At 29.5% G+C, this 12,142-nt stretch overlaps 1 protein-coding gene across 1 annotated transcript; it reads left to right on the top strand.

Annotated features, from left to right (window-relative positions):
- The first annotated feature begins 818 nt into the window (after positions 1 to 818).
- Positions 819 to 2,179, top strand: LOC149575069 ((R,S)-reticuline 7-O-methyltransferase-like). Its single transcript, XM_089812159.1, has 3 exons — positions 819 to 1,569; positions 1,657 to 1,721; positions 1,813 to 2,179. Exons 1-3 carry the CDS (start codon positions 852 to 854, stop codon positions 2,092 to 2,094), a joined length of 1,065 nt encoding a protein of 354 aa, XP_089668285.1. The 5' UTR covers positions 819 to 851; the 3' UTR covers positions 2,095 to 2,179.
- Positions 2,180 to 12,142: the final 9,963 nt, after the last annotated feature.

The raw sequence follows: 12,142 nt of genomic DNA, 5'->3' as shown, positions 1-12,142 counted from the left end.
TCACTCTGAAACTCTACCGTGTGCTTGTTACTCATACATTTTAGTTTGACTTATACTTAATAGAAGAAGAAAAAAAAGAATCAACAACTAACATGTGAATAAACTCAAATCTATAATTAATATGAATAGAACCCTCCTACTATTTTTCAATATCTATAAATCAAATATATATTAATATTTTTGTTATATAAATTTTTAAAATTAAACTATGTTTTATCAAAATTCATATTAAACTATTTTTATCATAATTATTATATTCATGAGGTATACAAAATTATGAAGTACTCAATAATTGTTCATATTCACTTTTGCAAATGTAAACAATAGTGTATTAAAATTAAAATTGAACAAATTTAAATTATGTTCACTTTTTGATATTGTACTAATATTAGCTATTGCCTAATTAGGAATTAATACTTTAGTATACTTATGTTTAAAAAATTTAATAAAGAAAGTGTGGATAGATATTATTATAAGACAATAAAAAAATAAACCAAATCTAATTGCAGCAGCCACCCAGGCAACCAAAAAGCCCAGAAAAGGAATCTTTTGGAAAATATAAAAATGTTTTTGAAAAATGCTTTTAAAATATATTTTAGTAACCCTGCAAGAGACATAAAGAGCCCAGTTAACTGTTACGCCCATTCTCATAATAAAATGTTTTTCACCGCATTTCTCTCTCCATGAGTGAAGTAATGCAAGGAACACATTTTCAAAAGTATTATAATTTACACAACAATTTGCATTATTTAAACTGTGCTTGTCTCCTCAGAGAAACACAATTTGCTCTCTGAATATTTTATTTGAGCACAAGAAAAGAAAAGAGAAAAGAAAGGAGCTCAGTGGCAGCCATGGAAGCCGAGCTGAAGCTTTACAACATCATATTTTCATTCGCACATCCGATGGCTCTGAAAGCCGCCGTCTTGCTGAATATTCCGGCCATTCTTTCTGATTCCGACGAGCCTCTCTCCGTTCCCCAAATAGCCTCCCTCATTTCTTCCTCCACCGAAAAATCTCCCGTTAACTCCAACTACCTCGCCAGAATTCTCAGATTCCTCTCCTCTCATGGAGTCTTTTCCCAAACTCCAATCCTCTCCAAGAGCGGAGAAGATGTGAAAAATGCATACAAATACGGATCGACGGGAATCTCAAAATTATTGGTGGAAGAGAAAGGGGGAAATTACGGAGAATCAAAATTGAAATCTTCTGCGGCGCTTCTGATGATGGAGACGAACCGCGATTTCCTGGAAGCGTGGCATCATTTGTACGACTGCACTGTCCATGGCGGATCTCCGTTCAAGAGGGCTCACGGATCTCATATTTGGGATTTTGCGAATTCAAACCCTAAGTTCAGTGCCATCATCAACGACGCCATGGCCAGCAACTCCCCACTGATAATGAACGCCTTCTTTGCAAATTATGACAGATTTGAGGGCGTCAAATCTCTGGTGGATGTCGGGGGAGGCCTTGGATCGGCGGCTTCCATGATTGTTCACAAATTTCCTCACATTCGTGCCATTAATTTCGATTTGCCGCATGTCATTGCTTCCGCTCCGAAAGACATTCCTGGTATGAAAAATTCAAACTTTTTAAATTTTCAACAATCTACAGACATTTTAGTTTCCATATAAGTGATCAATCATGAAATTGTTGCAGGGGTTGAACATGTTGCTGGTGACATGTTTGAGAGTGTGCCTTCTGCTGATGTGATTCTTCTCAAGGTAAAATAATGTGTGTGAAAAGATTATCTATAGCTAATATAATGAATTTAATTGATTAATTATGGTTTCTTTGGTTTATGGTGAAATGCAGTGGGTTTTACATGATTGGAGTGATGAGGAGTTTGTGAGATTGTTGAAGAATTGTTACCAGGCGATTCCGGAGAAGGGGAAGGTGATAATTGTGGATGTAGTTGTGGAAGAGAATGGATGTTTGGGGTTGGCTTTTGATCTGTTCATGATGGCTCACACTCATGGTGGGAAGGAAAGATCTGAACATGAGTATAAGATTTTATCTCAAGCTGCTGGATTTAAACGTTATAATATTATTAAATTGCCCTTTGTTCAGGCTGTTGTAGAACTCTTTAAGTTCTGACTGACTTGGGAAACTTTCTCAACAAGATGGTATTGTAAAATATTATATATGAATAAAGAATTAGTAAGATGCACAATCTAAATAAGTTTATTGAGAAAGTCAGATTTTATTGATTCTTAAATTTCTTAGTTTAGATTCATAAAAAAGAATCAACATTAAAAACATTTTTAAGTTGAGAGGCTTTTACAGTGTCAACAATTGTCTTCAATTTAAACATTTGTCACTTATGTAAAAAAATGACAGTTGTTTCAACAATTTAAACATTTGTCACTTATGTATAAAATGGATTGTTGTTTCAAAATTTTAAAATGAGTGTAATTTGAGAAATGTTTGTAACGTTTTTGAAAAAAAAATCGATACACTTAGAAATGTTTTATACATTTTATTACAGCATAATAAAATGGAGCACCATAGTTACCAAGCGTTACTCCATTTATTCACCTCTGTCCCCACATATTCAAGAGGAAACTTCTTCACACTCATCATCTCCTGCAACAAATGAAGTGAAAATTAATAACAAGTGCCACGTAGTGGCTTCTATTTGCCGTAGATTATAATAGTTTTAGTTAATTAGAATAATAATTAAAAATATTAAAAATATTAAATATAATTTTATTACTAATTGATTAATATTTGATATATATTTTAGATAAAACTTTAATATAAAAAATGTAAGTTTCACATAAATGCAACGATACTATTATAACTACTTAATTGTATTTTAGTATATCTATATATTAATACATTAATATTATTTTTTACTATAGATAACTAAACATTTATAAAATGAATAGTATTAAGATGTAGAGATTTTGGCCCTAGATAATCATCAAATAATTGTAGTAGATTTTAGTCTAATAACAAAGTATTTTAAGAAAGATATAATTATTTATATTATATTTTTACCTTTTCATTTATTATTATACTCTTTTTGACAAATACTATATTTTAATATATACATTAGTTAATTAATAGACTGACTGGTGATAAAATTAATATTTACAAACCCAAAACTATTTATTTCCATACAATGTTTTTTTAAAGTGAATGAGAAAAAATTTTGAGTAGTGCTTCATGAAAATTACCTCCTATAAGACCCCAAATATAAGAGCCAATGAAGTTCAAGTAAAATATTTTAAGGAAATTTACATGCTAAAAACTCATATATAAACAATCCAAAAAATCAAAATATAAGATTAATTATTTTGATGAAAAATAAGAAATATCATATTTTTTTTTTGTCTTTAATCAATCATTAGTTCTTTGAACCAATAATAAATTAGTAATTATTTGCTTGGGTACATGATTATCTAGTTGTGTATGAATGCAATCCATTAGCTTTATTATAGCTATTTGTATAGAAAATTATGGAGGATTTTTTATGAATGTCCATGATCTAGCCAACCAAACGAGAAAAGTTACATATCCACAAAAAACGGGTTGGGGGATACAAGTTTTTTATTTTCACAATTTTAATGAATGTAATATTTTGATAAATTATAATAATATGAAATTAAATTTTTTGAAATTATATTACTTAACTTTTGTAAAATAAAATAACACGCACACACACACACACACACATTCTTTGAAATTTGAAGAGTGTATTATATTATAATTTTAAAAATATAGCAAAAATCTAACTCTACACTTATAAGGAAACCAACAAACACACAATCCATATATTTTAAAATTGAATCCATTTGAATTTGCAGAGTAAACTAGGACATTTGATTTCATTTTTGGAAAAACAAGTGTTTGACTCTTCTCTTTTGCAAAAGGTAGGGACTCTAGCTCAAACAGAGCTCTTATTAATAGAAGATTTGCAAGAAAACTTTGCTCAGCTTTATACCTTGTGGCATTACTAGACTTCTTCTACAGGTTTTGATTTTTCCATTGCCTTCATTTTTTTAAGCTTCAAACAAATTACAATTTTTTCCCTATCAATAGAATTTTCATTCACTACAAATTTTATATAAGATAGAAAGGAAAGAAGGTCACATATTTTCTACTGCCATCATCAAATTAGAAGGTATGCTTCTTTTAGATAATTTAGATTTGATTTTTGTTTGCATTTAAGGCTTTTGAATATGAAATGGACATGATTATTCCATTCCACTAGTGGACAAAACTAACTCTGCAGTATAGAGTTCATATTCGCATAACATTTGTTAGATGCTAGGTTCGTCATGTACAAATCACAACTATATTCTTAGTGCCTAGCTCAAATCATATTTTTTACTATCTATAAATGTAGTTTTAATTCATAACAGTTACAAATAATTTGAGAAAACAAAGTTGGCCTTCCTCATTTTTTTGTTGATTGGGACATTATCCAAGAAAGGTATAAAAATAATCAAATAAACAACTTATATTTAGTGTTGTTAGATTAACAAATATATTATAACAATACAATTTGTAATAAGAGCTCAAAATGTTTGAAATTTTTTATTGCAATGAATAAAGAGATATATTATTTCTATAGGCTATCTCCATGCTTTGTATAAATATGTCATGTATACGCTTAAAGTGTGTGTCTGAGTCAAAAACTCTTCATCATTCATATCTTCACACACTGTGTCTTCATTTCTATTGTCAACTCTTAATACATTCTGGTTAATAGTATTTTTCTTTTGACTAAGTGTTTGATATTTTCTCAATGTTCTTGCTAGCTGGTTGAAATCTACTAGCAACCATTGAAGTGCTTGTCATGGGAAGCGCCATAGAGAACACTAAAGAGCATCTCCATCAGAAAACTCCAGCAATTTTGTTTGTTGCTTATTTCAAGTTTATAGCTTATTCATAGTTTAATATTTTAAATTTTTAACAAAATACTTTTAAAAAAAGATCAAAGAATTAGTGTATCACTTTCTTTGTTGCTATGTCAAGAGTCATATATTTGGATAGCTAGGAGAATATTTTATTATTTTAAATTGTGTTAAAATAGAATAAGATTTTCTATTAACAAATAAAATAATAAAATAATGAACTATTTTCTATTTTATCTTCGATAAAAATAAATAAATGAAAAATATTTTAAAGATGTTTTACAGCAAAATTTCTCACAGATTTTAGTTACAAAGAATATTAAAACCATATTTGAAAGTTGTGGTAACTGTATTTTTTATCTTATTGTATTTGTTATAGGCAATATACTATTGCAACTAGGTTTGCATATCTAATGATTAATTTTTTCAATTCTAACTAATTAAATGTAATAATTTTTATTTTTATTTTTATGTTTTGATCTTTCTAATGTTTACATGTGAGATTTATAATTTCTTAAATCATTTAAATCATTTTACTCTAACTTGATTGGCTCATACAGTTTTGGTGTTATAGGAGTGGATTACGAGGAAGCATTACCCGATTTTTGAAGATGACTATATATAAAATACGAAGCATATAAAAATATCTCATAATTTTTCAAAATGTATGTTCTATCAATCTCAACAATGATATGTAAGATGATCAAATTATGTTAAGTTTAAATTTTTAAGAAATCAATATTTTCTAATAATTTCTTTTCTTTTCTTTTACCAAAAATATATTTTCTAACTAGATTAGGGCAAAAACATATGGACATAATGACATAAGATAATAAAATTTATAGTGAGTTACAAAATTTAACTAAGAACATTTTTAAAAAAAAAACAATAATCAATAAATCCTAATATTACTAATATGTTGCATTAATTAAATCAAAGTGCTAAGAAAATTTCATAGCATTAACATAAAAATATTAATAAAATAAAGCTAATCAAACTAAAAATTGTAAACTAAATAAATATAAACTTCATGACTATAAAATAATATATAAAACAAACTATAATTATAGAACATGCAATCTCCTCAATTGAATATTATAAACTACATAGGTTGTCCACAACAATGTCTAATATAATTTCTATATTATACAAAACTAACATTTTTAAATACTTGCTCCATGTTAATACTATTGTATCAAGGAGCACTACTCGATATCGATATACTAGCTTAGATATCTTTATATGTCTATCTAAAACACACTGAGAGATTTCAAGCTCGAGGCACCTATCTATTTTCAATAATATTTTTATTGAAATAGGTGCCTCGAGCTTGATATCTCTTGGTGTGTTTCAAATAGATGTATAAAGATATCTAAGCTAGTAGCATTTGCAATGCAACATGTAAAACTAAAATCTATTGAATTATTAATTATAATTATTCTTTTTAAAGCATGATGCTTATCATATCAATTATGTTTTATTGATATTGAAATATAGTATATACAATGCATACAATTAATCTCTTTCTAGAGATTTTAGTCGTTCCTCTTGTGCTTTCCTTTTCACAACTTGCTTCCCTGTCTTCATCTTTTCATAACAATCATAAGAAAATGGTGGTGAAATTTGAAGTCCATCCAAAGACTTAACTCATGATATAGAAAAAAATATTAGTCCTATCCTTTCTCTTGGTCTAATGTCAACTGTTGCCTTAGAAAGTGTTAATCCCTATTATTTATGGATAGTTAATTCCCAAGCCAAATGTAAAGGCAATTGACATGTGTGGCCTCTTTGGATTGGAGAAATGGTAATTAATTTTGGAGCTAAATCTTCAAATGGCATTCCAGAGTAATTTTCAAATTCAACCATAACATATGTTAGTGGATCTGGTGGGGCATTTCTAGGTTTGTATATGATATTTCGAATGTGTCCCAAAGCTCCATTGATAAGTCCTTCTTCAATCCATAAATTAGATGTTAACATGACCCTTCCATCCTTAACAAGTAATAATTCAATATCTAGTTCATCATTTTCACCTCCCCCTAGATTAGTACTTCCTTCATTTCATGCAATGTTGTGGGCAACTGGTTTTTTCACTGAATGCAATTTCTTTCTATTATGGTTATGAACATTATCATTTGTTGAAAATAGATGAATATTATTATCAAATTCCTCCTTAACATTTTGGGGCAATGAAACATCTGTCCTTGTCATTAGTAATTTCCAATCATCTATAGTTGGAGTTGCATCTCATATATTAGTGAGTAATTGGAGAAACCTTTGTTGGTCTTCACTTTCACCTTTTTGTTTGAACACTTTAACCAAAGTAACAATAATCTTGAACTCTTCCCATGATAAATTTGTATGAACATTACTATCATAAGGTGGTTTGTCACTAATAGGAGGTAGTTGTCCCAAATCTCCTCCGAAAATAATCAATCTTCCACCAAAATTCATGTTTGAATTTTTTGGAAAAGCTTGACATAATTTCAAGTCTATATTTTGTAACAAATTTTGACCAATAGAACTCATTTCATCAATTAATATGTACCTAATATGTTGAATTTATTCTTGTAATGTTGTGAGCCTTGTGCCCTATAAGTCAAAAAAATCTGTAAGAGGAATTCTTAGAGTTGAATGAATTGTTGGTGCACCAATGTTAAAAGCTGCAATTCTAGTTGGTGCTAATAATAATAGGGGAGAATATTGTGGTGTTGATGCATCATAAAGAGCTTGACAGATTGCTTGAATTAGGTCTGATTTCCCTCTTTGAGTTGTTCCTTGAATTATCATACATAATGGCATGACATGTTCACCTTGATTATACTATGTCATAATAATATCAAGTTCTTTCTTTTGCTTAGCACCTAAAGTTTCATATGATATACTCATCATCATATCTTTAGGTATAAGTAAATAATTTTGTTTCATAGCATTGATAAAATGTATTGCATTATTTATGTATTCTTCTCATTGATATTTTGAACTTCATAGATTTTGTTTGTTGATATCTCTTCTTCCCAACATATCTATTTCTATTAGATCCATCATTTGTCCATGATGTAGTCTTGATATTATCTCTCACTCATGTTCAATTATATTTTGATTATTTGGTAATTCATTTTCATCTTTAGAATCATCATGAGTTTCAACATTATTTTTAGATTCATTTTCAATAGTCTACCTATCCACATGCCATGGATTATAATTAAGGGACTCCCAATTGGATACAATTGTAGTATCATTTATTCCAATATCTCTTTGTATATTACAAAATGGTTTGTACAATAATAACTTTGACTAACAAAATCCAACCCATTTTTGTGAGTTTTGTGAAGGAATATTTGTAAATCTTGGAAACACTTTCACAATAGCTACCATTGTCCTTCCTTGCCATTTATTATCTCATTTTCTTCTAGAGTTATAAGTCCAAGATCTAGCTGCGTCTATTAGTGTGACACTTTCCATTGCATATGGTCTATCCATATATCCTTAATTGAAATGTTTTAGGTGAGCTTCATCATCATTCTCTTCATTCTTTATCACTGGTTTGAACACCTCTCTTGAAACATTTAATATAACAAATACTCTGCTAGTTTCTACTAATGGAAACTTTAATAACATATGACACATTTCTTGTGCACCAATGTCTCTTTCAATTAGGGTTTCATCTAGTAGTCTCTTATATGCCTTTGATGCTGCCTCATTTGGATTTTCAATATTTGCAAGTCTTACCAACATTTGATGATATGTCTCAAAACTCTTTTTTTCTTTTGCTACATACTTCGCAATATAATTCATTACAACATGTCTTGAGAGAACATGTTGCCAATCTATATTTTCTCTCCATAATTTAAGTATGGTATGATTATGTGTGTTTACTGGATCATCATTTCTTGCTGGTTCATATATTTCATCTCTTGTTGTTGGATTTTCAAATAATCTTTATCCATCCAGATGTAATGGCCATGGTGCACTGTACCTAAAAAATAAAGAAAACTATTAGCTTGTACACTATTTTTTCATTTCTTAGTAAAAAAAACATATGAATCTATATAATTATCTCACCTACAAACCATTTTCCCTCTTTTTTTAATGAAGGCAAGCACCCTCTTTGCATATTGTATGGCATTCAACACAATTGAGCAACTCTTCATAATCACGTTCGAAGTCTACTTGGTTTAGTTGTTGTCTATTTCGAAGACATGGATGTTGTGTAAACTTTTGTAGGACCTATTATTTAAGATATAACATATTTTATTAAGTAAAATTAAAAAATAAGTATAATTTTTGTTGAATAGCTATAGAAGAATTGGTACCATACCTATATGTTTTGTTTATGTGGATCTCCCCTTGGATTCCATGCATATATAACAGAATTAAAATATTTTTGAACTATCTTGATTTCATCATAATTTCTCCAATTAAGGCTGTCTATGTTAGGTGATCCCTCTAACCATATGAATACATGCACATGTGGTGATATCCTATGTTGTTATTCATATCTTGACCAAAAATCTTTTAGTACTTCCTTTTGAAACATTGTATATCTTAGATGCCTATAATATGCAACAATATGTGGCTAGTCAATAATATTTTGTTCTTGTCATTTTTATGCTTCTTATGGATTAGATGATTTTGTTCCAAGCATTAATGCATGTAAGTTGGGCCGATACATATCCGCCGCACTCAAAGTAAAGAAAATTGTTGGTGTTCTAATTTGATGCAAGAGATCACTTAATTCAGCTTGACATTTTGCCCAATAAGACCTTGTACCACTTAGAGTTGTACCAAAATGCATGAAGCGATCCACTAGATGTGAGTGAGGGACATTTTGTATATGCTCTTGTAACTCATTGATTGTGATTGGCATATCTTGCAAGCTCTTTTTGGAAAATACTATAGATGAATTTTGTGCATGATGTCACATGATCATATCCATCATATAATACCTAAATTGTGGGCATCATGCAAAGAGATGATCTGTATATAGAAGTAAATGCTTAACAAATTCATGAAGATAAACTCTTCTCAATCTTGGTTTGATCCAATCACATCGTTCATCCGAAAATAGTGTTGGAAAAGCCATATCAAGTAATCCTTCTATGACATACTCATTCACTAGAGATGTTCCAATTCCTAGCCAATCAATTAGTGATCTAGGACCTACATTTGGGTTATTTATCCATGCATGAATTAGTTCCATTTCTCTTCATGCATTTGGTAGTTTAGAGGCCATGGATGTAGTATGATTAATAATATTTCCTTGATCCATCTCCATTATTGGACCCACTAATACATATTCATTTGCATCCAAATCAAATTCCATATAAACTGAGTTTATCTTATCAAAGATGTTATCATCTAAATTGGATGTAAGCTCACTAAGTGCCTTTTCATCAATTTGAACATCTCTATAGAACTTATCATGATTTATTTTAAATTGAAGTGCTCTGTAAACCGTCTCTATATTGACTGTAAAATTATAACTTGTTCCACATTGATCCTTCTTATGAACAATGATAATAGGTAAATATTTTATGTGACGTGGTAAGATTTTTGATATTTCTCTTATTTCTTGTGGAAAAATTATGCTATGCCCTTTATATTTAAATTGACCTCTAGTTGTGTGTGTAACTTGAAGAATGGGGTTGATACGTGCTATCAACATTTCTTCTATTTATGTTAGATTAGAAAGTTGTAATGGTTGTAGATCGGGATGTATGATGTTTGATGCTGAAAATCAATGTTCATAAATTTCTTCTTGACATCGATGACAAATAGGGCCTTTAGTGACCCGTGCAACGTTAATCGAAAGATAACTTTCTTGACAAATGTAGCACATACCGGGCATAACAAGTTTATCTAGTCCATTTCAAAATATTATTTGTAATTTCCTCAAGTCAATCCCATTATTTTGAATAGTATTGATTGTCCCCCTATCCATTCTTTTTTGTGTTCTTTTCAATTGTCTTTGTCTTCTTATTTGTGATGTGAACTCCTGTTGTAAATTATAATTAGCCAAATCAACATTCATAAGATCCTCTACTCAATCAGTCTATGTTTGTAGAACACAATGTATTGTCATAGAACTCATCCCATCAGAACTGAACCTATCATTTTCATGAGATTGAGCTTGTCCTTGATTTGAGTCACATTTACATAGTTGTATTTGTTGTATTTATCTTTCATTCAACTCGTCTAGGCTCATAGACCTTTTTGTTCATCTTCTCGCTATATTTTTTTTATCTTGAGATGTTTGTATATGATGTGCTCTCAACTTATCTACATGTTGTCTCATTTCTTCTTCAATCTCTTCTAGTGTCATAGTTTCCCTACACTTGATATGTCTTTCTCTATAAAGTTGGTTTTGATGATTCCTTTCTTCTCCTCTTTTTGCATTAGGCATTTGTTCACATCATTGTCTCATATAATTTCATGCATATTCTTTGTGTTGTATTTGTTTCTTATCATTTCTAAGACTTTTAGCTTCCTCTCTTTGAGCATTATTCATTTGTTTACATTGTCGTCTCATATAATTCCGAGCATATTCTCTTTGATACTATCTTCGTTGGTCTTCATTCTTAAAAATTTTTCTTGGATGAGGCATTCTAGAAAATCTAAATGTGATAACATTAAAAGTAATAGGGCTTAAATTAGTAATCTTTCACAAACAAATAAAGCATAAAATATATTGAGCTATATATTATTAAAAATTATGGAAGTAAAGATTAATATATTTCATAAATAAATATAATTTTCTCATATTAAATTATGGACAAAACCTATCTTTGTATTATAATTATAGACAATTGAAATGGAGATTAATATAAATCTTAATCTAAATCTATCATTGTTTGAAAGATATAAATAATTTTAATATACACAAAACCCTAAAATATACTCTAATTTTATTCTAAAATACTAACGTTAACACTAATTCAACTAAAAACTAAAGCCCAACTTAAATAAGCTATAATTATACTTGGGGAACTAAGTTAACCTTTCTCACCCATAATCCTAAACTAATTAAACCCTAACCATTCCTTAAAGAGTACTTAAAACGTACTCTTTAGCCTTTAATTATACACATCTTAGCAAGAGAAACTACTCTATCTTAGCACATTTTAGTTCATCATAGTCTACTCTTAGCTATCCATCAAGGCACCTATGCCATGATAGGAACATCTGAGAAGATTTCTGAAACTACAAAGGTCCAATTGTGATCCCAAAATTTAAAAAAGGCAAAGAGAAAACTTGACTATTGTAGTTATCATTTCTCT

The sequence above is a fragment of the Cupressus sempervirens genome, chromosome 2 (assembly GCF_028749045.1).
Source record: "Cupressus sempervirens isolate cs-2001-9-10 chromosome 2, ASM2874904v1, whole genome shotgun sequence".
Lineage (NCBI taxonomy): Eukaryota > Viridiplantae > Streptophyta > Pinopsida > Cupressales > Cupressaceae > Cupressus > Cupressus sempervirens.
Note: the sequence above shows the minus strand (reverse complement) of the source record. Positions and strands in the feature narration are given on the sequence as shown.